The 27,696-nt window shown below is 34.2% G+C and overlaps 1 protein-coding gene across 5 annotated transcripts in view; it reads right to left on the bottom strand.

The window, feature by feature from the left end:
* Positions 1-27,696, bottom strand: part of LOC123676183 (muscarinic acetylcholine receptor gar-2) — a 40,164-nt gene that overhangs the window by 6,913 nt on the left and 5,555 nt on the right. For 4 of the 5 annotated variants that reach the window (XM_045611918.1, XM_045611921.1, XM_045611922.1 and 1 more), the window contains exon 2: positions 9,015-9,147. In XM_045611918.1, the coding sequence (XP_045467874.1) occupies positions 9,015-9,106 (92 nt within the window). In that variant the 5' untranslated portion in view covers positions 9,107-9,147. Of the gene's footprint in view, positions 1-9,014; positions 9,148-11,170; positions 11,331-27,696 lie in introns of those variants that run through there. The other variant, XM_045611919.1, reaches the window with a different exon arrangement.

The following is a 27,696-nucleotide window of genomic DNA, read 5'->3' as shown; positions in this document are numbered from 1 at the left end:
AGCATATAGATATTCGATAGACATTTACGAACTTCGTTGTATATAATATGATAAGCTGAAATGAGCCTCATTCATCCACATTGATTTCGATATTTCGACGCTCGTATTGAACAGTATTCAAATTAGGATCTTCTCGAATCTTTATCCGAATATCGTGCTTTGATTTGATATAATATGTGATATATTCCTATCTATAATCAACGCTGGAAAAACTCAAACTATACACATCGGAAAATTAGGGGATCGCAAAGAATCTCAACGGAGTTTGTAATCCATTTTCTCTTGAATCCCTTGGGCCATTATAGAATTTATTTTTGAATTGTAGCTTGATTTCTCAGAAATATAACTGCTCAGATACCGTCCTGTTACTTTTTTTTTGTTCTATGCAGGAGTGAACAAAATGTATGAGAAATAAGCTTTTACTCGTTAGCAGAGAGAAAGAAGAAAGTCATTTTGATATCTTAATTCTGAGAGAAAAAATTACAGCACTTTAAATTTTTCAATAAATTGAAAAACTATGTGTTTATTGTATTGAAGGAGAGGAGTCATCAACTTGATTTCATTGAACTGTTTAACCAGTATAATAAAATTTTAGTTTTTTAACGTATTACCAATTCCTATTCATTGATATTATAAATCCGTCCATGATTTTGAAGTTGTTGTGACTAGGCGAAACGTTAGGTAAAAAACCAATTCGAGAACAGCTGTAGTAAAGCCTAGGATGATATATTTTTAATGTATCAGGGAGAAATTATATGACTAATGACAATAAAAATTAATTTTTTCGTTAATTTTTTGTATATTGAAGAATTATTTCTAAATTCAGTTCCTTTTATAATTAAAACGTGCTGTTTTTAATCTCCTCCAAAGAGTTTCGTTTTTTAAACTCAATCAGTGGAATTTATTCAACTATTATTACTGTTGTGCATGCCTTTATTTCAACGCCCGGCTCCTCCGCCATTTCGTTACATAGCATTTCCAATCTCGAAACTAATGTCCGAAATGGAATTCTTATAATTCTGGTCAGCTCCATGGAAAAAATATTGAACCATTCTGATTTCATCAGATTTTCATAATTGTTCAGAGTTCTTTTCAATGAAATCCATTTTGTCAATCAAATCACAATATACAGGATGTTCCTGAATTCGAGATGCACACGAAAATGACAGATTCCTAGGATCATTTTGAGAAAAACAGTCCTGTAAATATGGGTTCGCAAACGCTTTATTTTCGAACTACAAGGTGTTCAAATTTTATTGTTTTTCATGTTTTTTGTCGTAGCACTTTCACTTTATAAGATTTTCAGCCTAAATTTGGCATAGATATTCCGATTCAAAGATGTCATCATGTGATATAGTAATTTTGAATGCAAATCTATAAAAGAAAACTTTGGTCTAGAACTACACTTTTTGATTTTATGCAATTTCGTCATATCTGCTACTGATTTCGAAACAAAATTTAAACAATTCTCTAGCAATCCCCAGGAAAATCCGAATTATTATAAAGATCCAGTTAGTAAGCCATGATGAATAAATTAATGATAAGTTCTGATATATGTTTACCCAATCTGTAGCGAAGATTAATAAAGATCCAATAAAATTCTATAATCATCGCAAAATTCAGTCTACAAGAAACACTCTGTATCTCGAAAAAAGCGTTTATTGTCCTATGTTGATAGGATCGACTTTTCTTCTTAAAATTATCCAAAGAATCTCTCATTTTGTTTGTACATCCAAATCAGGAACATCCTGTAAAATACTAATAACAAAGCGAAGGGAATTTGAGGAAGTTAGGATGCAGCACTGCTAGCTTAATTTGAGACCACTTCGCAATTGATATTTCAGTCTCTGATTCCTAATTTCCATTGGTAAGTCCAAGATCATTCACTACCAGCAGATAGAACTGTCTCGGATTGCTGACGTAGAGGTTCGTACAGAGACGTATCAGGTAAACACAGACAAAATAATTCAATTGGACATTTTTTAACAATCATACGTCCCAGAATGTTATAAAAATGCTCAACATTCAAGTCAACACAATAATAAAATACTCAAACTTAAAAAAAGAAAACGAAAGAATAAAACTCCCTAGAAATACATTTTCAAATCTGATCCCCATCCCAGACACAACAAAAATACCAAAAACAAACACACAACTCTTTATCCCTATTCGAAAGAACCATGCACTCCTCTTTTTACATCTTGTATTCCCGATTGTCGTTCCAGTGAAAATATAAACACGACATTGTTGACATTAAGCTGCTGAATCTTATACAAGAAATCGTGCCCGTAATGATGACAGGCATTTCTCTTATTGTTCCATACAATCTACAGACGGCTTATTAGGACTTCTTTTCGCCTTCAGAGTCTGCCTCGGCGACAAGAAGATGTAAGCCATAATGAAATCCACTCGTTGTGGTTTGAAACTTTTCTGGAATGAAGAAGAAAGATGAAAGACGTTTTTCCGGGATGCAATATTATCCTTTCGAAGTGGGTCATCCTTCCGTTGAATTGAAGCTTAAACTACTGTGAACTCGGTGGGAAATCTATGGTCTGAAAGCCCGTGGGTGCCAGACTTACATCATAGTATAAAAGCTGAAAGTTTATGTACCCAATATCCACAACAACTTGGATGAATACTGAACAATTCAGATCATCGGGGCTTCAACAGGTAACAAGTGATAAAAGTGTATAAAAATTGGGACCCTATTACGTCATATGTATAAAAGCATAAGTATAACTACCAAAACATGTTTTCCCAAGTAAGAGTCACATAATATAAACTCTTCCCTCCCAGCCACTCTCAAAGTTGACAAATTTTGGGGTCAATTACATAGGCGTAAAACTTTGCTTCCTCCGTTTTTTTCACCAGAAATTCGAGGCTTTACTGTAAAAAACTGGTTATACATTTATGATTCAAAGTATTGTCCATCGGCGGCCACTACTTTCTCCCTTCTTTCGGTCAGCGTACGAATCCCGCATTGAAAAAACTGGTCATCTCTTGAAGCGATCCACGAATCGATCCAATTTTTTACTTCTTCGTGAGACCGGAAGACGCTGGTCAGCCAGGCCGTGTGCCATTGATCGAAATAAGTGATGGTTTCGAGGGAGCAACGTCTGGAGAATATGACGGGTGGGGTAAGACTACCCTTTTCAACGTTTCCACGTTTTGACCACTTTCGCAATACTTTATAAATGTCTCTCGATGTATTGTGGCCGTTTGTCGTTCAATGCTCGACTCGAATGTATTGATTGCGTTCGAAAACGATCGCCTTTGATTTTTCCAGTCGGTTTTAACAACTCAAAATACACTACGCCGAGCTGGTCCCACCAAATACGGAGCATGACCTTGGAACCGTGAATATTCGGTTTGGACGTCGACGTGGAAGCATGGCCGGGATATCCCTATGATTTTCTGCACTTGGGATTATCGTAATGAACCCATTTTTCGTCTCCGGGCTCAATGCGATGCAGAAATACCTTCCGTTTCTGCCTTGCAAGCAGCTGTTCATAAGCAAACAAACGCCATTCAATATCTCTCGGCTTCAACTTGTAGGGCACCCAATTTTCTTTGTTTCTGAATCATTCCCATTACTTTCAGGCATTTTGAAATGACTTGTTACGTCACTCCTAATGATTCTGCCAATACTTGTTGCGTTTCACACGAGTATTGATCAAGTAATGCCTCTAATTTTCCATCTTCGAAAACTTTCTCTCTTCCACAAGGTCTTGAAGCTTTGAAACCCCTTTTGGCACATTCTTTCACTAATAGCGGCCCTAGAGAATTCGATTTGCCTCAGCCGCAGATTTCTTAATATTACAATCAAATAATTGGAAAATTTCACGGACGACTTTTTAATAACAGGGTACATTATGAACTAAAGGAATTTCATTTTGAATAATGTTCGACTATCTCCGTATCTAGCAAATATTTTTATGAAAAACCTGTCTAAAATTTTTACCTTATTATGGGTATACTTTATTTGTCGTGCTAAAATGTGTTCCACTCAAGATATTTCCCTACTAGAAATGTTACTTTAAAGTTTAAAGAAATGCCACTTCTCAACTTCGACACCCTGTCTCTCGAAATCTGTCATGGGATTGAGTTGGACCCACAAACTCTCTTGTTCAGGAGGTTATATTCTACAAAATACTAAAAACTCAGAAAAATTAACCGGTGACAATTTTTCCATTAGGCTGCTGCCTTGTCCCTTTCATCTCATTCGAATATGTAATTTTCAAATTTTTAAAGAAAGAAAAAAAAAACTTAACTGAACTTGATTCCCAGTATTTTTTGACAAAGTTGTATATATTTTCAATTACAAAATATGTGTTTAAACTACCAAAGTTCCAAATGAACTAACAGAAAATGAATCAGCTAATTTTTCATTCGATATTGCAACATTAATCAAATCCTAGGGACAATTCGAAACTTAATTTACTGTGGAATGGATGGTGTTATCCTCCCAGAAAATGGGTTCATCTCATGCATACCAATATTCCTCCTCTAATCGTGGTTGTTTCACGGCATATAACTCCTCCCTATACGTTATTACTATCGAAGTACATATTTGCCATTTGTAAGCAACTGCTTGGTGCTAGGTTGTATACAAGTTGATGCGTTCCAGTCCTTCCAGAACATGATTTTATCACAAATTAGACAGTTGATCGATGCAGTGATTGCAGCCTGGGTATAACGTTGTGAATTAGGGAGTTGTCGGAGCATAGAAAGCCACTCATGTTCAGGTCGATGAAAACGGATAATATCATACAGTCCATTCAGGAATTATTGACATCCCGGGTGGCTATGGAAAATCGAAATTAAGTTGGTACTGGCTCATTCAGTAACATTTTGAATTGCAGATTTCGGGTTGGCATTGGAAATGTCATTGACAAGAGGTTAGATTTCAGTATGTTTGTGTTATTGGTTTTGATCGAAGAAATTTTGAAACTTAAAAGTTGTATCAATTTCAAACACACATTGATTAGTTTATTTGAGTATTTCTCACAGTACTGTTTGAAAAAAGAAGAAGGCAAGTCATTACAACCTGTATTATTAGTGGAAGAAAACCGGTGCAATACGATTTCACCTTCAAAGAATCATTGAATGATTTGATTGTTACCAAAACCCGAGCCAAAAACAACCAATATATCAGCCTGGATGAAAATTGACCAAAAAGCATCTGGATTCTAATCAATCAAAGACAACATTACATAAACGTAATTGGTTACAAGTTCAAAACAGTTAATAAAAGGAAAATTCTTATTGATAAACAGAAAAATATAATAAGTTGAGTACGATTTTATGGTGAATACAGAGAATATTTGCAACAAAATGTGAAATTCATTTATCTGGAGGAAACTTGGTTATTTGAAAATGCCAGCATTATTCAACAGTGGACTCTAGAAAGAAAACAAAATGTTTTTCAAATATATTCAAGGGTAAAAGTAGAAGGAGCACTATTTTGAATGCTGGATATTTGGATTTTTACCTGGATGTTTTGTTTTGACAGTGGTGATCATGAGGATTATATTAATCTATGAAGAGAGAATTATTTTATGATTGGATTGCTAAACAAAGTCTTGGCATTGCATCTATAGCTTATTTATATTCTATATTGAAATTAAGTATTGTTATATCTGTGTTTTGTTCTTCAATGAGTAATCCAAAAATCTAATAAATTCCAATTGCTTTATAGAATTTTTACTGAGTATTTAATTGAAAAATATATTCAGAAGAGTAACTTCAAGAATTTCTTCATCTCTTACCCCCTTGAAGATAATAATAGAATGCAATAAAATTTTAAAATTCACAAATTAAAAATAATTTCATGCAAAAATGCTTTTAGTGAGTGAGTTAAAGCTGTTATGGGAAAAATAATTTATGTAATTTAATAGAAACTAGTATACAAGCATTTCAATAAAAAACAGAAAACTCGAGTACAAATAGTACCTATATTTTTCATACAAGTTTAATCAATCATTCATGTCATGAACAGTTTCAATAAATAGTGACTTTAGAAAGTAATTTACACATCGGCTGATAAATTGGTTCCAATTTTGAAAGTTACAGTACAACTGTGATGTCAAAATTTTTCATATACTAAATGGATTCTTTGAATTTTATTTCTGTCTTATTATGATACGGCTCTTCCATTCACTAAGCTACACTATTTAAATTTATCAACCAGTTTTTTCTGTTTTCTTCACCAGTTTAGACACCACAGTTAAAATGATCCATAAGAGTGATTTTATAAGAATTTTGCAAGCAGGTTGGTATCCAGTGTCCATCAGTAATGCAACAATTTTTGTAGAGCCTTTGGCGAAAAGGAATATGCCTATTTTAATGATCTTCAATGGGATCTTTCATGAGCGACTCTTAAATGAATAGATATCTCTTCATTGAATTTCCTTGAAATGAGATAGCATTTCACTATATTTTTACGTTATATAATCTGAATTTCAATTTATGAAATCATGACTGTATGCGTCCCTTCGTAATAATCGTAATTTCGAAAATTCAGGATCTTTCGGATACAAAAATGATGAAAATAATTTAAACTGGTCATTTCTATGATGAACCATAGCAATTTTTAGTGATATTTTTGTAACCAGAAATAAAGCCGCGACTAGACGTTCATGGCCTACTTCGATGTCAATAATTCCTGAATGGACTGTAGTAGTTTGATTTCACGAATACTGGAAGTCATTTTGTTTATTCGGCGTTTTTTTTACCAAAAACGCCACAATATAAGTATTATTATAATTATGCCTAATTATCGATAGAAAGGAAGACTAACATAGCAATTCGTTTTTGATAAAAATGCAGATTCCTAGTTTTACGTATTCAGTATTTATTTTTCCCATAAAAACGCGACAACTTATTCCCTCTTAATCAAATAGGAATTATGCTAATTTACTTCCTTCAAGGCTATTGTTCTGATCTCATTTGGAGATATTTCACATGAAAGCACGAACTTTCGGCAATTTTCGATCAATTCGTATTTTTGGTGGCTGATGGTTTGACTTTGATTTGACTCCATATGGAATTGAATAAATATTCTATGTTCAACCCTATACTTCATTGTTAGAATCGAGTATTTTTATACGGAGTATTTTAAAAGGTGTAGTCCTCAAATTTATTCAATGGCAATGATAATTCACTTCATTCGTGAAAAAAATTATATTTAAAACCTGTTTTACTTCGACAATTTTTTAACAATTCGAAACATAGAAGTATTCTATTACTATGTTGATACCACTAAACCATAGATTTTTTCATGTTAGCCATTGATATAATGCTTTAAAATTCTCAATTGTTTCAATTCTTTCATTATCCTTTGAACTTAGTGAGATTTTGTTTGAGGATAACCTATGATTACAATGCTGTGGAAGTTTTCTTTATGTTTTCCTATCAGTGTGAGTTTCTTATTACTTTTACAATGGGTGAAGCCTGAACCCATATGTTTAATTTCAGTTCTTTTTCAGGTACTCCATAGAATTCAAACTAATAACAATGACCTTAGACTGTTCAAGTGTTTGTGAAACCTGAATTTATAAATGCAAGTCATTTTGAATCTTTTATTAAGAAAACTTTCATGAAAGTTTTATTGTGAACGAGAGATTATCTATGGGGTAAGTTTATTTTGATTTACTCGACTTTTGTATAACAAAGCTAATGAATAATTTCTCAAAAGAAAAAATATAAGTATTTCAGTGTGGTGTTAAATCTTCAGTTTGCATGAGAAAAAACCAATTCATCAATAATCGATCATCCTTTTTCGAATTCTGATGTTTTTGGGGTTTTTACACTGTATCTATACTTAATGAGCTATGAATTTACTTTGAAGCTATTTTAGCTATTCTACCCAAAATTTGAACAAAAAAAAGAAAATTCAAATGATAAAATTGAACAAAAAAATAAATTGGTATATTTGATGCAATACCATTCTTCAAGTATAAATATATATATACAGGGTGGTCCAACGAAAATTAACACCTCGATTTTTCGACTTGAATGGATAAAAATGTGGGAAATTGCTCGGACCTGTCAATTTCTGATTCGAGGGGGAACAACTTTTCAGATTTTTCATCCCTGTAATTTCTAACTCCAAACGGGGGTGAGCACAACCCTTTGATTTTGAATAAGGATGAGGGGTGTTGCAATAACTAATTTGAAGATCGTATCGAATACTATCTGACCTAGGGAAAGAGGCAATGTGGAATTTATCTCAAGAATTTTTTTCGTATCCGATATATTTCAAAGGTATTTAGTAGTAAGTACTTTTCCACTAGTTCACCTGTCATTTCGTTATTGATGGAAATTTTGAGGTGAAATTTCAGGATTAGATAGAAGTCAATAAGATATTCAAAATGAGGTATCGCACCACCCCTCATCCCTATTCAAAATCAAGGGTTTGTACTCAGCCCCATTAGGGGGTTGCAGTTACAGGTTTGCGAAAAGCGGAAAAGTTGTTCCTCCTCGAATCAGAAATTGAAAAATGAATATGTTAAGTTTTCTTTGGACCACACAATCTATTTGATGTAGAGTGCAACGTTTATTATCTTGCAACTTGTGGTTTTCAAAAACTTAGTGTTCAAAATGAAAAACTCAATCTTAAAACATCGAAATACAACATTGTTTCAGAATTTAAGTTTATTTATTCAATCGTTCAAGTCGATTGGTGCAAATAGTTTTGATATATTCATCGAATGAATTAATTTCTTTGTTAATATTTCTCGACGTGTTCAGTCAGGGAAACTCAAACCTCATGTATACATTATGCGGATAATTCAAACTACTCATTAACTATGCAATAATAATAGTCCCCAATCTTTCAAAAGTTGATTCGGTGTCATGCGAAAATATACCGCATGATTTGAAACGCTTCAACTGGATCGATGTTGCCAGCAATTACAAAAATAATCGTTTTACAGAAAGCAAGGTATTCGTGAAAGATAACAGAATTTAATTTTTCTATTTGTATGTTTGTACTGTAGGAAATGAGTACTTACCATTGTTGCATGAATTCTGGTGTGATGGAAAATATAGGGGTGGTTTTATTTGATTCCACATCAGAATAGTACGATTCAGTTGATGCAATCATGTCATTTCATGCAGGTCTAGCTCGAATTTTTCGGCGAATCACTGAAATGAAACAATTTATCAATTTTTCTCATTACAAAATTTAATCGAAAAAAATTACATTGGGACAAAATCTCAATAAATTCAGAGCTTGTTATAATTTCTTCAAGATAATTCGCATGAATTTTCAAATCGTTATTTGAATAAAAATGTCTTATACCAACATTACCTGTTTTTGAGATATTGAGTGTGCAATAGTTCAATTATGGATTTTGGTTTTCGCAATCCTTTTGGCAAATTTACGGTTTTTGACATTATCATTACCAATTTGAAAATTTCACCTTTTTTGTAGTAAATTTTAACGATTTTTGTGCGTTGTGGAACCGTGATAGTTCCATATTTAGTAATGGCGTCGTTTTTTTTTTGTCAAATGTCACTATATAACATCTTCAAAAATAACAGCCGCCCAGATAGAGGGCTATTCAAAATGAAACATCTCATTGGAAACCCTGTATGTTGGGCAAAAATCGTAATTTTTTGAATTCTAAAATCAACAATTCAATTTGGAAATTTTTCAATGAATCACCCTATATAGAGTATGGAAGTATAACACAGCGTTAATTCCAAATAATAAACGCTCAAAGAAAATTTTATTCTACATATATATTGCCGAGATGAATTTTCATATAATCCTGTTTGAATAAAAGAACCAAGAAATAATTGCTCACATTTGAACACAACACTTCAAATTTCCATTCTGCAAACTTTTTGTAACCTTATCGTATTTTATATGAGATAGGAGGAAATAATAAACACTATAAGATATTTTTGTGAGCTTTCCATTCGCCTAAAAATATCCCTTCTCTTTCCATCCCTATTTTCTTCATGCTATATGGGTAGACAGATCGGATTATAGGAATTTCCTATTGGAAATATTCCCATAGATAAGATAATTTCGTTTAAGCCTGAACCTCTACGAGTATTCCATCAGTACATCGCATATTCAATTGGGTATTGAATTGCTCCTAGGTGAATTAAATTATATCCATACTAGAGATCCAAATTTGATGCAGCATAACCTCTAATCTGTCTATTCCGATTTTGGAACTAGATTATATCGAATTCGGTTAAAGGTAATTTATGAAGGAATCCAAATTGAATTATGTGCAACGAGATAAGTTGGTTAATTCATTATGTGGTGCACTTCAAACGCTATTTATCGGATATAACGTACCTATATTTAGAGTAAGATATATGATGCTCATTTCAAAGGAAAAATTATTAGTTAATTATGTCAATTCGTCATCGATTCCATATGATGACAAATTTTGTTAGGTACCTTTTGAATCTTTTCTACTATAATAAACCATAATTTCGTTCATATTGAACAAAAATAAGAATTTGATAAATTGTGATTTTCTAATTCGAATCTATAAATTCGTAACTCTTGTATGAGATAACCATATGAAAAGTTACTAACTTTAAAGGGTGTACACTACCTTTCTGACTAGGTTCTACAGTGCAGATTCATTTTAATTTTTGGGAGAAACCTTCGAATGGTAGTTTAGAATGAACTTATTGATTTTTTCGCCAAAAAATTTATAGTTTTTGTTTTAAATCAATTTGAAAATTGAAAAGTTTTTCAATCGTTCCTCAATTATTTCAATGATGAATTCAAACATTTTTTGAATTTTTACATTCTGATGAAAAAATGATGTTCAATATCTCTAGCTGAAAAAGATATATAAATCTTGTTTTTTTTATGAGATATCCTTATTGCTCGAGCATTACGTAATGAAAATATTTACAGTTGCATAGGGTCTTCACTTTTTCCTGTGTGGATCCCAACTGTGTTTTTACTTTTTTGGTTTCTACATGAAAAATAAAAAATTTCATACCAAGCCTCACTTTGAAAATATTGATGTTTTTCGAGATATTCAGCATGAAAGATTTATTTTCAATATTAGTAACTCGGAATACTTGATATAACAAAGTTATTGCGAGTTCCATTGGAATTTATTTCAGATCAAACATTATAGGTACATTAAATGGAACAGTGATATAAAGGGTATAAGAAATAGCTTACCAAATTTTGTAGATGAAAATTTGCAGAATTTTCTTAATTTTAAATTGAACACCTAGTATATTATCGACTGATAATGTGCAGAAACGAAGGCTCTGTGGTTCCGGGAACTTCGGAATACTGCGAAGAGTTATGAACGTAACAGAATGGTGAATGCGCCTTTTAAAAATTATTTCTCATACTCGCACTTTAGAAAAGTTCTACTAGTTCAAAGGTAGTCAAGTAATTTAGCAATAGGATAGTCCCAGTATATTATCCTATCGACCATGAATCTATATGAAAAACAAATTTATTTTATGACTGCTCATGATCATTCATAAAATACGTGAATCCTGCTCTCACACAGCTTGACAAACCATAATAATTTTATGATTTGCATTCAACCAATTCTATGTTCGATTTCAATTCAGCCTCAGATCTGAAATTTTTCAAATTAACAATAAATTTTGTTTCGCCAACACTGTGGCTGATGTGCAAATGTAAAATTAAAGGACCGAATTGATTAAATATATATTGTTATTCGATTATTTTTCCTATAGAACAACTATAGAACAAGTGTAGTTACTACATTTTTTTCTAATTATCTTTTCGATCAATTGATCAAATGAACCAAATTCTAGCATAGAGTATCATAATTAGATTTATCAATAATAAACGGTAATGTTATTTTCATGTCTACAAAACCCTCTCGAAAAAATCGTGAAAGTAAAGAGAAGAGTATGCTTCTTCCGAGTCCATCAAACTTCTACTTCATCAAAGCATCAGGTAAACATTATTGAATTTCAGATATTCTCCCCAGTTTACGTTACGTTGAAAATATTTCATTAAACAGAGAGAATTATTGAATTGAAAGATGCAGAAATGAAGGAAAAATCTCAGGATGATAAATTTAGGAAGATAAATATTACGAGATGTAGGAATAAATCGAAACTTCATCAAGTCAGTAAGTCAATTTCAAAACGAAATTTTTTTCTTTGTGAACAGAGGTTGATGGATTAACAAAAAATAACTATACCTATATTAGTTGAACTATTTGAAAATTCCACAAAATTATAGACATTAAAATATTGGAAAAAAATGATCGAAAATAATGAATTTTTGTTTCTAATAACTAATATCTCTCTGTTCTTGTTCCAGTTTTGAAGTTGTACATTAAATTCGACCATATGGATTCCCCTCATCAAATAAAATACTTTTTTCATCTATCATTTTATTCCTCAGATTTGGTCTATTAGGAAAATTCAGCTTTGTTTTTATATTGTAGCTTTCACATGATCATTTAAAATCAAATTTGATTTTGGTGCAAAGTTTTCCATAACTAAGATACATATTCTTCAATTATAAAAGTTTCCAAGCTATAGCCTCGCTGATCCATAAAACTGATAGGAAAAAGCATAAATAAACCCATCAGATATAATCCGAAGTCAGTATTAGAATACTTAATCATTTCAGAAAATGCAATCATTCTTCATCTTTCCTCGCGAAATGAACTATTTTGAAGATATTCATAATTTTATGCATTCATGGGAAACCTAAATTTCATTTTTCGAATTGTTTCTCTTATATTACTGTTTCCCAATGAAAATTAAAGTATTAATCATTATTTTCAATTCGAAATTCAATCTCATTATTTATTTTGTGGATCTGGCAATGTTCATTTGAATAAATAATATGATTCGTAGAACATCTATGTTCACAACGATTTTGTGAGGGCAGGTGTGTATTTGCCCATTGTGAAACCATTACATGTTTATAACTTTTTATAGGAGACGAAAAATGGTAAAAAAGTGCTTTATAAGATGAGAGAGATGAAGAGAGATATAGTTGAATTTAATGTACAACTTAAAGATTCGCCCTCTATATGTATTTCATCGAAGAAATGACTTATTCATGAATTTAGTTAAGTAACTTTCAGATGGGAAAAATAAACATTTTCACAGATAATGGAATGATTATGTTGAAAATACAACGTCATTTTATATTTTCATTTCATGATACTATGCAGCTCAATATAGTATTGCCATTTTGTGAAGAAATACTTGAATACAAATTTAAACAAGCGCAAAAAAGCTCAGATCAGTGCTTTTCTCATTTTTGAGCTCTACTATGATCTGGATTAGAAATATTCTTGAACCTGTTTGATTTTATACAACACCCCATTTCAAATTTATTTGAATGCATACAATGAGAATATCAAATTAATCAACAAACAAAAAAATCTCCCCTGAAAAAGACCAAACATCCGAAATCTAAAAAAAATATATAAAATAAACAAAAAAAAACCGAATCCGACCCTGTTGAGCTAGATTAAAGCGGAGATAATTATTGAGCCGTGGGCACAACTCGTTAATTTTCAATATTCTCCAGCGAGAAGTGATTTAGGGAACTGACGCTGGTAATGGATTTTTAGCTTTTTTCTGGAGCATTGCTGTTTGAGGACATATGCATATAAAGGCTCCCCTCTCATTCTCGAATTGCATGAGACCATATTTATATGGCTCAGATTACAAACAGATCGTTTAAAATAAAAAATGAAAACTGGAAAAGTTCCTAATGTCCTGTTATTTTCATTCCATCAAGTTGAAGTGCAAACACATTCGTATGAAAATGGGGTTAGTATGATATGAAAAGATCTCATGGTAATGATGTTGGAAGAACTTGTAAGAAAGCAGATCTACCATTTCGATAGATCTTCCTTGCTCACAGATTCATGTAAAAAGGTCTATAGAGCCAAAAGATCCATGTAGCTCACATATCTATCTCTCCTTCAAGAGTGATACATGTACTACAACGTTCTTCTAACTTTTAATACCTTTTCTATGGAAAGATTAGTCTTTGCTTTCGAAATAGACTTTAACCTCGACAATCACTTCTTCATAAGAGGCGAATTCCTTTCTCTGGAGCATTTTTTGGAGATCTGCAAAAAGCCAGTAATGACTGATATACAGATCTGGTGAAAAGGCTGAGTTATGGTTTTCATCAATTTGTGACAAGAAGTATTGTCTTGGTCTCAGTTTATGCACTGTATTGCTCTAATGACGTTATGTGATATTCAATGTTGATGGTTCCACTTTTGTTAATAAATAATAAACCATGCACCCCCCAGAATACAGATGTTATAATCTTTCCAGCTGATATTTGAGATTTTAGTCGATTTGGACAAGTTTCATCGACTTCTTTCCACTTAACTAACATTCTCTTTGACGCAGTGGTATATTGATAATACCATATTTTATTCACTGTTACTTATCGAAGCAAAAAATTCTGTTTATTCCACTCAAACAGCTCCAAACAGCATTTGGAATAGATGATGCGCTGTTGCTTTTGATCAAGGGTAAACAAGTGCAGCAACCATTTCGAGTAAAGCTTTCTCATGGAAAGTGAATACACCCGCCTTCTAATATTTTCACGCAACTTCAATCAATTTACAATCGCTCAAAACCATGGACTTTTTTGATGTTATCTCAATCAACTTCCGATTTCGGGCGACCAGAACGATCAACATCGTCTGTAGTTCTTCTATCAAGTTTAAAGTCAGCATACTACCTATTGTCTATTGAATAACACATTAATATCTCAATATTAATGGATATAGTTTTTATTTAGGTACACTCTGAGAACGTTGAAACTTTGAGACCATTCCCAATCGGATTCTGTATATCACTCAATTTGTCATTCCAGAACCGGAAGAATCAAGGACTTCCGATGATCCGAATGTTTTTGGTCAAGGTGAAGAATTTCAATGTCATAAAATTAGCCGGTAACGTAACTGTTCAATTAAGTCTTCGCTTGGAAGGTGTATAATAATCCAGTTAGGCGTAAACACGATGCGAAATTGTTATAAGCGGTGAACACTTCATGCGAAAACCTAAATGATTTTCAGGAGACTGAACAGAGACGACCTGATGGCAGGGAGGTATCAACCAAAACACCAGTAGATTTACTCAGAATTTCCTGATTTCTACGGACAGTGCAGAGTGATTGCTTGATTTTTCGATTACATACTTCACTATTTTACTTCGAACCTTATTACACAGGGTGATTCACTGTGACGGCCTATTTAACGTTTATGGAAAACTAATCATAATTTTGTGCTGAAAATTTGAATACTGCAGGCAACCTTCATCTGTTAGAGTGGAAAATGAGGAGTCTGATGAAGTTTCGATAAGGAGAGGAGTTCGACAGGGATGCGTGTTATCCCCACTGCTATTCAATATTTATTCGGAATACATATTTAAGGAAGGCCTTGAGGAGAGTGGAGATGGAATTGTTGTGAATGGAGAAATTATTAACAACATTAGATATGCAGTCGACACCGTTATTATGGCGAGTGATATACATGGGTTGCAGAGGTTGATGGATAGGATAGTAAATGTGAGTGAAAAATATGGACTACATCTGAACGTGAAGAAGACGAAATTCATGATCATCTCAAAGAATAAAGAACTAACCGCTCAATTGAAGATCCACAACATGTTTGTACAAAGAGTTACCAGCTATACTTACTTAGGAACGAACGTTAATGAAGATTGGGATCACTCCATTGAGGTGAAATGTAGAATCGAGAAAGCCCGAAGTGCCTTCCTCAAAATGAAAAAGCTTTTTACGTGTACCTTAGCTATGAAGACCAAAATAAGACTACTGAGGTGCTATGTCCTTCCGGTGCTTTTGTATGGTGTTGAAGCATGGACATTAACAGAAGCGTCCTGCAAGAAATTAGAGGTGTTTGAGATGTGGTTGTACCGTCGTATTCTGAAGATCTCATGGGTTGACCACATCACGAATGCAGAAGTTCTCCGCAGATTCAACAAGGAGAAGAAGATCTTGTACCAAGTAAAAAAACGAAAACTTTAATACCTGGGTGACGTTATGAAAAATCCGGAGAGGTAACGACTTCTACAACTGATACTACAGGGAAAAATTCAGGGAAAGAGAAGCATTGGACGACGAAGAATATCGTGGTTGAATAATTTGAGAGTTTGGTTCATCTCAACAACCACAGGGCTATTTCGGGCAGCAATTGATAAGGTCCGTGTCAACATTATGTTAGCCAACATCCTGAATGGATAGGCACCAAAAGAAGAAGAACGGGTTTGAGATAATGATCTTTCTCCCTATAATATTTTCAGACCTCTACAACTACCAGTTCTACCGGAAACAGACTACAACTTTTTTGGCACACCATGGATTTTATTGCAGCTTATTCAGAAATGCGAAATCTAAGCCTAATGGAATTTGTAATCAAATTGTATGTAAAAAACATTTAGTATTTCTTTATCAATATTTCTCTAGAGTTTGACATGGTTCTGATGATCCATATAAAATATTCCATAGAACTCAACGTGGGTGGATCTATTGTAATTGAAATATAGAGCATTTCTTGTTCTTTTTCTTCTCTTCTTCGTCTTACGTTAGCAATAGGTATGTCCTGGTACATTTCGAATTTACCTGTTCACTATTTCTTGGCACGTAGAGGTCTAAGTTTCTAGCTATCTTTTAGGTGGTCATCCTGGAGGTCGTTTAGCATCTGATTGTTTTTATGTTTTGGCTCATTTTGCTCATCCTTCAGGACTCATATATTCTACATGATCTATTCACCCTTTGCGTCTTATCATATCTTGAATCTCGCAATCTTCTCTAATAACTACATTTCTCCCTCAGTTCAGAAGTGTCACACCTCCAATGTTTAATATGCTTAGTTTTTCAATGTTTCACCACGTGTCTCTATGGCAAAAGTAAGTATGTGCCTTATAGAGGTTTATAAATTCCCACTTTTCTCTCGACGGACTTATATTTATTTCTCTATACATATACACACGTCGATTTTCCATTTTAATTTACCGTATTTCAAAATAATAATCTAATATACAGGGTGAATTACTTTCGAGTAATGACGTCACCATCATTTTTTTCAAATGGAACACCACCATTTCGTCTCAATTTTCCGATTACTCTAGCTGAGCTGATTCCAAAAATGTATCACATGTTGATTCCAAATGGTACAGGGTGGACAAAAATACAATAGTTTTGTGTGTGCTTATAAAGTAACGCGGAACATTCTTTATTAGTTGAATTAACAATATTATCAATAATACTTATTGTCTAGCGGCAATAAACAAATAATGAAATTTCACAAACAACTAGACGACTATGTTTTTTTTTTAAATTGATAAGAAATAATTTCTTTCATATTCGGTCTGCTAGACCACAAGTATACCAAACATGTTCGGAAACAGCTCATTTTTATTGATCTAAGAATGTAACAAACTACAGGGTGTTACATTCAAACCAATTTCCACTAGACAATAAGTATTTTTGATAATATTGTTAATTTAACTAATTAAGAATGTTAAGCGTTACTTTATGAGCACACACAAAACTATTGTATTTTGGCCACCCTGTACCAATTGGAATCAGCATGTGATACATTTTTGGAATCAGCTCAGCTAGAGTAATCGAAAAATTGAGACAAAATGGGGGAGTTCCATTTAAAAAATGACGGTGACGTCATTACTCAAAAGTGATTCGCCCTGTATATTAGATTATTATTTTAAAATACGGTAAATTAAAATGAAAAATCGACGTGTTTCAGGAATATTTCTTGAAATGGCCTATTTAGCTGAAAATGAAGTTGATCCATACTTTACAGACAGAGTGTTTATCTCTCAGTTAACCTGATATGCTGTTGGCTTATTCGCTTGAGTTCGAGTTATCAAAATGTGAAGTCATTGATATGAGATACTATTTAAATAATTGTTCCTTGGTGTTCCTACATTTGGTCAATTATTCTAAAATGGTTAGGAATCGCCTTAGCGATATACAACCAAAAAATATTTATGAATCCTATTCTACATCACATACGAAAAAATATAAGGAGTGTTTCTTTCAAAAGAAAGCGAAAGTTATATTCGGAATATTTTTCAGTACGGAATACTTCGAATATAACTTTCGCTTTGTTCTGAATGGAATTCTCTGGATATTTATTAGAATGTGATGTAGAATAGGGTCATAAACATAAACACCAAAGAACAATGTTTTCAATAATATCTCGTATTAATAACTGCTCACATCTTGATTACTCAGAATAGTGATGATTATCCAGGATAACGTTTTGTACGTTTTGTATTTTTTAGCAATGGACAGCAAATGAGAGTTTTCAGGAGCCTCTAGCGTCAAAACTATCCTATAGAAAAACTTCTGCTAATTGAACTGTTTGTTTGTAATGAGATGGACTATACCATATCAAAAATTCAGTCATTTTTCAAAGTATCCTTGAATTTATGCGGTATTCTTTCGTTGTGGCTCAGATAGCTATAGGTAAGAGTTCAAGGATTCAATTATGAATAATCCTGTACATGTATTACTTATATCAGAGGTTCATATTATTAGTGGGAATTTAATTCCTAGCACACGTCTCCAAATACTCATAACTTTCTGATCAACTCCTGTGGTCCTTCTCCCATATAAAGGTTGAAATGGCTCTTGATACTCCAAGTACTACAGCGAGCTCAATAAAATTCTCCTCCGTTTATTTATTGAGATTTCGAGTCTATTTTGAATGTCTCCGTTTTCCATCTGGCGCTAAATCTACCGACTTTTAACAGATAATTTCATTAGCCGAAAGCAAATACAGGAAAAAACTTCTGGAGTTGTCGTTTTTGTTTCTGTCTGCGGAAAGTGGAAATCTTTGTTCCAATTACCACGCTCGTGTTCTTCATGAAAAACGGAGGTCGATAATTTTGCTCATTGGAAACCAATGACGGAAATTAGTGGTTGCAGAGGGAAATTGCCAATCTCGGTAGGAAGGATTACGGTTTTCACCTCTTGAAGCGCTTACGGACGATGCGATTAGGTTCAAAATAGAGATGTGTTGTGATTTCACGAACTGTGATTTTATCACTGTGATTGACTTGTTACACAGATGCGAACAGCTTCGGCTGTTTAGAATAAAATTATAGACTAAAATACATGTGCATCATGTTTCTTAGGCTCATCGGGGATTCAATTATTTAATGTGATTATTTACGTGATTTTTGTAATCACTTATACGTTCAAAAATAACATAAATTAACATATAGCAGTAAGAATAGAATAACGTTTATTCACTCAATGAATTAATAGTTTACGTAACAAATAGACTATTGATATTATTAACACAAGAATGTTGAAATTTTATGACATGACAAAAAGACAACGACTTGATGAAATCTACTTATGTATATCCATATTTTCATGACAGCCAATATTTTCTTCAGCTGCGAATAATAAGACCATAAAAATAAATATTTTACTTTTTTTGGATGAATCTGAATTAAACGCCATAATGGATTTTCCATTGACAACAATGGAGTTCCGAATTGTTTCGAACTGAGAATATTGGTTAAAATAGGAATAAAACTATGACAGCATAGAAAATATAATATTTTGGTTACTAATAATTCGGAAAGTCCATAGAGTAATAAAAATAGATAGAGGAAGTATATGCAATTTTTATATTTTCCCAACATGGTTAGATTATGTTGTCTGATTGTGATATTTTCAAATCCACAAGAGAGAGAGAGAAGAAAAACTTTATTGAAACAATGTTTCAAAGGGCTAGCGACCTAGGTCTTCCTGCCCATATACAAAGTCTTATTTTACAAAGTATAAAAATGTAAATCCACAATTTTACTATATCGTTATGACTGTGTATTATATTGAATGAACTATATTTATTTGAGTGATTCCCGATTAAATATGCCAATTTGAATATTTGGAATCCGATATTTTTCCCAACTTTCGAATTTATAATAAGCAGAATATTTATTATTTTCTGTATCTACCTGCTGAAATCCAAGGCTTGGCAACTTTTGCTCTCCTAGTGTCATCGGTTGTTTCATGTCGTTTGGCGCGCTTGAAGTTTGTTTTCTGAATTTCTGAAACATTTAGGTATTTATTTCAATATATTTTGAGTTAATATGAAACGTTGATTTACTATGGGGTATAAAAAATGCGTTCTTTGTAGAGAAACTCTTGAATTAAGTGAAATATCGTATCACTGTTATGTTTTTTATTCCGCGCGCTTCATGTCAAATTTGATAGTTCATGTTGGGGACAAAATTTGCTTACTGATAATGACAGATGCTCCTTCTATCTATGTTTAATACTCTGAGGGAAACTCCTTTTGTGATGATCGTCGAAAAAAACATGCGTAATTTCATAAACTTGATTGAAAGTTTGGTCAGCTTCTTTAACAGATTTCATTCATTAGGTACCCTACAGAAAAATGTTTCAAATACAGCAAAAATATACAGCATCCCAAGATTTTGGTCTCAGAAGTAATTTCACCAAAAATCCTGAGATTAGCTTAGAGTGAAAGAGAAGAAATATCAGGCAACATTGCTTGTCAGACGAGATATAGCTGTGATTTAAGGGTCACAGTAACAGTTAGTAGCATTTTCTATAAAATTAAGTCACGACTCAACACACCTCTAGTTCCAGATGGTTCTGCTGTCAGCCATTCGTGTTGAGAGGGATATTAATCGAGAGGAATATCTACTTGTTTTCTCACCTTCCCCATTTCTATGTGACATGCGGAGTCATTTTCGAGGAACACAGGAACGCTCTTCTTGCAGTTTAGAGCGGTGAAAAGCTACGCGTAAAAAACTTTCAGAGCGTACAACTCAGGCCTCCGGGGCAAAGTTGAAAAACTACCCGAAGTTCGAACATTGAGATAAGTTGATAATATTTTGGTGTTCGGTATTCAATATTTAATTGCTCAGGTTTTTAATGATAATAATAGCTTGGATGTTTTCAAACAATTCTTACTTGATTTTGCAGCAGGCTAAAATAATGCCCAAATGTCTATAAGTTTTTTAGGTATAGGGTTTGCTTAAGAAACCCTTCCCTCTTTTTATACGTAGAATTGACTGAGATAATAAAAAATATAGGTTTTAATTTGAAATATTGAGTTTTGAAGAATTTGAGTTGTCCAAGTTGATGAACCCTGTTCATTTTTGGTCCAAACCGCAAACAGTCTTATAATACCCCTGCGTACCTCCAGAATCAAAAATGAAAAAATTCTTTCTTTTCTGTAGTAATATCAAAAAAGTGTGAGTACATTTTTTTAATAAAAATCCTTTCAACTCAGGACCGTTGAGTTTTAACCAAGATATGGCATATTACTGAAATTGTCATCAAATAAGCTATCCAATAATGAATTAATATACTGGGAGTGACATTTGAAAGTGGTAGTTTGTTTTCGGTATAACCGGAAGTTTTAAAGTTCCGAAAATATTTTGGGGGAATGATTATTGTCTCAGAATGCAAATTTTCAGCACAAAATAGACACAAAACTAATAGATCATCGCGGTGAATCACCCTGTATGTGAAGCATACGAATAGCCTTATGTAGCTTTCATTGATCGTACAAAATTTGAAAGTACAGTGTAGTTAGCGCTGCAGAAAAATTCTTTTTCGGCAACCGTCCGGGAAGTGCTCACTTCCCGGACGCTTTTTCTCTGAGAAAGTAGCATTTCCCGGCCTAGTTCGGAAAGTACGTACTTCCCGGACTAGTCCGGAAAAGAATCATAGAATCCAAAGCAACCGAGATAACGGCTGACAGTTCATATGAAATTAGTTGTCAAAAATTTGCATGTTTTTTGATCGCAATCGCAATAAAATATGGAAAGCAGCAGCGATAGTGTTATTTTACATGGTTGCCGAAAAAATATTGTACGCAACACGCCCGAAAATGGTTTTTTTGGAATCACAGACTTCCAGGACTCGCTTACGCTCGTCCTGGAATTTTGTCTATTCGTCCAAAAAAACCATATTTTCCGGACTTGTTACGTAAATTACTATTTTGATCCGGTTCCTTTTTGAATTTGTAATGATTGCCTTTCCTATGGCTTATGTCCTAGGTACTTGCAGTTTCGCACATGATAATAAGAAGAGAATAATCACCCCAATTATCACGATACACTCGGGAATAATGTATTCTTTACTTCTTCTCTTATGTACACACCCTTTACGTTCATTAAATCAGAATTTATAATGAGAAGCGTTACTATTCAGTTTAACTACCTCTGGAATCTCTTATATTGGCACTGACTAGAATATTTCATTGCCATCGTTTTTCCGATTAGAATGGAGCTTCGAATCATGTATAGGTCCAAATAGGGGTGAATTTTCCGACTTTAATTATGTATCTCGAATAAAATATGAATGATTATGACAACATTTATTTTTCGTTCGTTTACCGTTCGGTATTGTGACATTGAATTGTAGATTTTCAGTGGAGCTTTTAACTTGACAGAATCTGTGTCAAAAGGAACTGCGATATTGCATTTTGTTTCGTTAACTTGACATATATTGGCTAGTTGGAATTCTACACGACACCCATTTCCGTAATGAGTTTCGTTTTCATTTGATTTAAATATCCACGGTGTTATAAACGTCTCCCTAGATTTATTGATCATGAAGAAAATAATTCTGTAAGGAAAGGAACTTTATTATGGGAATTAATCTAGCCAAATTCAAAAACTGAGGATAAAACCGCGTTTTGTTCATTTGCTTGGGATGTTCAGATTTTTTTTATACAGGGTGTCCTAACGAAAATTTGACCACTCCCAACCAAATGAAGAATTTTCTAATATTTGAAGAAAAAAACAGCTCAACTGTATGATTTCAAAGTTATTTTTGTTTTGTGTAAACCCTATTTGAAATTTTCAAAATCTGTTCATTTTTCACGAAATTATGCAATATTGAACTTACTTTCAAAAGGTGATGTCGAACAGACAGTTAAATCGCCTAAACTCAAAAACCTTAGAGTTTTGAAGAATCCAAAAGTAATTCTCAAGTTCTATATTTGGGAGGAAGAAGTCCTATGACGACATTGTTCCGAAAATATCATCTGAGTGTGACAACAACCCTCAACATTTTTTCAATAGAGATGAGATGTTGGATGTAGTTTATTCGCGAAATTTTTTCTCTTCTCTAAAATTCGAAGTTGAAATTTTCTTTTTTCTGATAAGGCTCGGACCCTATTGAGTGAAGTGTTAGAGAAATCTTGAACAACCTGTCAATATTTCAGTAACTTCAACTGCGAACTAATGGAAATAATTACATATCCAACAAAAAATATCAGGTAAAGTAAAAAGAAATCCATTATTTCATTTGTATCTCGCGTATAAGTCCCATTGGGTTAGAAAGTCCGATGCGTTAGAAAGATAAGATTTTGTACTACAAAAACATTTTGGACAGTTTTGTGATAAGTTGACTTAGTTTAGTTTGAGCGCGCTTCAAAGATGGATATTAGCAATAGAGAAAATGCGCTATATTTTACAGTTTTACGTATTTTATATTGTCCGACCTTCAATAAGCTCTGTTTTGATTGCCCAAGAGCTAAAAATGGCACAAAAAACCGTTTGGAATCATTTGCATGAGGCTGGTCTCAAGAAGAAGGTTGATGTAAGGGTACGACACGAGTTAACGCAAAAAAAAAACCTCATGGACCGAATTTCCATCTATGAATCACTGCTCAATCGCAACAAAAGCGACCCATTTTTGAGCCGGATGGTGAGTAATGGTGAAAAGTGACTCACTTACGACTACGTCAAGCGAAAACGGTAGTGGTCGAAACTCGGTGAGCCAGCGAAAACGATGGCCAAGCTAGGATTGACTGCCAGGAAGGTTTTCCTGTTTGTTTGGTAAGATTTGCAGGGAATTATCTACTATCAGGCTGTTCCCCCACGGCACAACTGTTCACTCGGAATTGTACTGTCAACAATTGGACCGTCTGAAGGAAGCAGTCGCCCAGAAACGGCCAGTTTTGGCGAATAGTGTCCCATCAGAAAAACGCCAGGCTACACACAAACTGGATAACACTCCAGAAGCTCCGGAAGCTTGGTTGGGAGATTCTTATGCAACCACCCTATAGTCCGAGTCTGGCACCAAGTGATAACTATCTGTTTCTGTCCATGGCGAACAATTTTGCTGGTGAAAAATTCGATTGCGAAAATCGAATGTCTCAATTTTTGCCAATAGGGAGATAAGAGAGGCTTCAAAATGGCAACAAGTTATCGAATGTTTGACCTTAATCGGATCATTCTAACTCTAATTATTGAAGCCTTGTTTTCATGCAAACTGATAGATTTCTTTCGACTACACCTTATACTTAAATTGAGAGAAACAAAGCTGACGCATGAAGTATTCAAGTAGGCATATCATGCAATCGGCTGACAAACAATTACAACCTAATTTATCCCTCTTTCCATTATTAAGTGCGTTGTTTAGTCCACATAATTCAGTTCGAGCCGGAACACAGCCCTAAGTAGGTACACCCCATTGAGAATCGAGAAACTTAAATTGCGGGAGATTTAGTGCGCCCAATATTACCTTTCGCATATAAATTTTTTATCGGGACATTTTATGGACTATCTCATTTTTCGGGGGTACTCATTTCTTCCGACCGGTCGGATCGATACGAATGCGACAATGATACCGAAAGCAAGGAGTTTTTACTCCCCGTAATGAAAAGACCGCGAAACCACACAATGAAGATGCGAAGAGCAGAAATGCTCATTCGTATCCCGTCGCCTCGCAGAGATCTGATTGTCCCCAAGTGAATGGAATATTGCCCAATTGACATGAACATGGAGGGACTATTATTACAGAAGCTGTTTTGTGTCGAGAAATGGAATTCGGGCGTTCTGAATGTAATTTTACATGTGATAAACTGGTGTTTCGGATTGGGATCTTGTCAATTTTAGAGCGAGTTTCTCGCACATTCGTTTCCAACGTGGTGTGTATAGCTTCAATAACTTGATGATACAGGGTGGATTGGATCGTGTTGAAACTGATAGAGAGCCGCCAGACCTTACTTATTTCAAGCAGATGGCGTAGTTTAGTTCTTCCAATCTTACTTGAACTACTCCATAAAAATGCTTGTCCAGATGTTCGTTTGATTTCATGTCGCAACGTTTTAAACCCTTGAGTTCAATTCTTTCAGATAATTCTCGATGTGAATAGCTTTTATTGTCAAATCATTAATGTTACTATGTTATTCTACTGTATTATAATTTGATTATTCTATAGTCTCTATACATGGTGAGTGAAAAATGTGTACCGAGCTTGCTGGGGGTGATAGTTTGAAAAATAAGTAAAATTGGATGGATAAAGTTATGGCCCAAAATGCATATTAAAGAAGATATATCCCTCCAAAGTTGATAAAATTGAAAAAATGTTTCCTCATAACTTCTGAACAGTGAATACCACCAGATTGAAATTTTTTACATAAATGAATCTTGTTAGAATACATTGTTTTATTATAGTTCTACATTTCTAATATTGTTGTAAAGGGTGTTTTTAGAGGGTGGGTCATGATTTTTTTGGGGTAGAGATCTGATTGTCCCCAAGTGAATGGAATATTGCCCAATTGACATGAACATGGAGGGACTATTATTACAGAAGCTGTTTTGTGTCGAGAAATGGAATTCGGGCGTTCTGAATGTAATTTTACATGTGATAAACTGGTGTTTCGGATTGGGATCTTGTCAATTTTAGAGCGAGTTTCTCGAACATTCGTTTCCAACGTGGTGTGTATAGCTTGAATAACTTGCTGATACAGGGTGGATTTGATCGTGTTGAAACTGATAGAGAGCTGCCAGACCTTACTTATTTCAAGCAGATGGCGTAGTTTAGTTCTTCTAATCTTATTTGAACTACTCCATAAAAATGCTTGTCCAAATGTTCATTTGATTTCATGTTAAAACCATGGGCGCACTCTTTTTAAACCCTAGACTCTAGAGTTCGATTCTTTCAGATAATTCTCGATGTGAATAGCTTTTCTTGTCACATCATTAATGTTGAAATATTATTCTACTGTGTTATAATTTGATTATTTTGTACTCTCTTCTCTATCGACTGCAGACGCAGCAATAAGGATATTGGGAGGTATGAACTATCGTGACTGCTGTAGAAATATCTTCAAAACCTTATTATAATTATTTGAACTGTGGTCGTTGTGGCTCAGTAAGCCTTCCGGGAACTGCGACCATGTAGATCTTTTGTTCTCTACCCAACTCATTAATGGGAAGCCAAGAAGGTCGTCAATGGCGTTGATAAAACTGACAACCTCCTTAAGGCCTTGGTCGTTACTTCACGGGTATCCAGGACCAGCTTCGCCATATGAATGGTTCTAAGGCCAGCCAGCTCTGGACACTTGCATACCATGTGTTCGGCTGTTTCTGCTTCCGATCCACAGAGCCTACAAATCTCGTCTGCTGACTTTCTCATACAGTACAAAAGATGTTTGTACCGACAGTGTTCCGTCAGCAGTCCCACCATCACCTGGAATTCGGCTCATGACAGCTTTAAGAGCTTTTTGGCTTAGGTAGTTGAAATCGTCACAAATTCATTTTCCTGAACAAGTCTAGGAGTGTTAGTCCAGTGGATTATCCTGTTGTTCAACTCCCATAGCTGGACCGTAGCTTTATATTGGTCTTTTCCTAGCCCACAGAAAGGCTCAGGTCCAGCAGGTGTTAACCTTGATGCACTTTTTGGAAGTTCATCAGCTTTTTCATTTCCTTCAACCCCACAGTGCCCATAGTAGAGTCACCTTATTTCCTCTGGCCAGTTGCTTTATGGTGTTACGGCACTCCCAAGTCAGCAGAGACCCCTAGCAACACGATTCCTGAGATCTCAGCGTGGTTTGGCTGTCCGTGGTGATGTAGGTATGCGCCCCCTTGAGGTTCATTTTGAGTCACTCCTGAGCGCATACTTAAACAGCCATTATCTCAGGACCAAGGCCCTAAGGAGGTTGTCAGTTTTATCAGTTTTTCTTGCATACCGTGTGTTCAGCTGTTTCTGCTTCTGATCCACAGAGCCAGCAAATCTCATCTGCTAACTTTCCCATACGGTACAAATGATGTTTGTACCGACAATGCCCCGTCAGCAGTCCCACCATCAACCGAAGCTCAGCTCGTGACAGCTTCAAGAGCTTTCTGGCATAGGTAGGTGAAATCATCACGAATTTCTTGGCCTGAGTAAGTCCAGGAGTGTTTGTCCAGTGTCTTCAAAGCCTTAGGTATTCTTACTTTCCCATCACTCTTCATATCAGAGAATTTGACTAACATACATAAAAATAAGGACAAATATCTGTTACAATCAGATATGAATGGATATAATACACGAAACAAATTACTCATTAGGATGGACTTCCAAAGACTGAGTAAATCCCAACAGAGATAGATTTGATCGCAAAATCTTCAGTTTTTCAACATGATCTTCAGAATTTTGTCAATCGTCATCGTCGAAATCATTAAAAATCTCTCCCACTTTCACGATGACTGTAGAATATTTCGTCGGTGTTTGAGTAAATTTTCTTAAAAGACTCTTAATAACCCCCAAACCAGTTCTACTGATGAGATGTGGAAGATGAGCACAACTCCCACCAATAAGAGCAACTAATTTGCAACGCGACAACACATGTATTATTTCGAGCAATGAAAGTGACCAAACCGACACATACTATTTCGATAGATTATTAA

This window comes from Harmonia axyridis, chromosome 3 (assembly GCF_914767665.1).
Source record: "Harmonia axyridis chromosome 3, icHarAxyr1.1, whole genome shotgun sequence".
Lineage (NCBI taxonomy): Eukaryota > Metazoa > Arthropoda > Insecta > Coleoptera > Coccinellidae > Harmonia > Harmonia axyridis.
The sequence above is the reverse complement of the archived record's forward strand: the minus strand, read 5'-3'. Positions and strand labels throughout refer to the sequence as shown.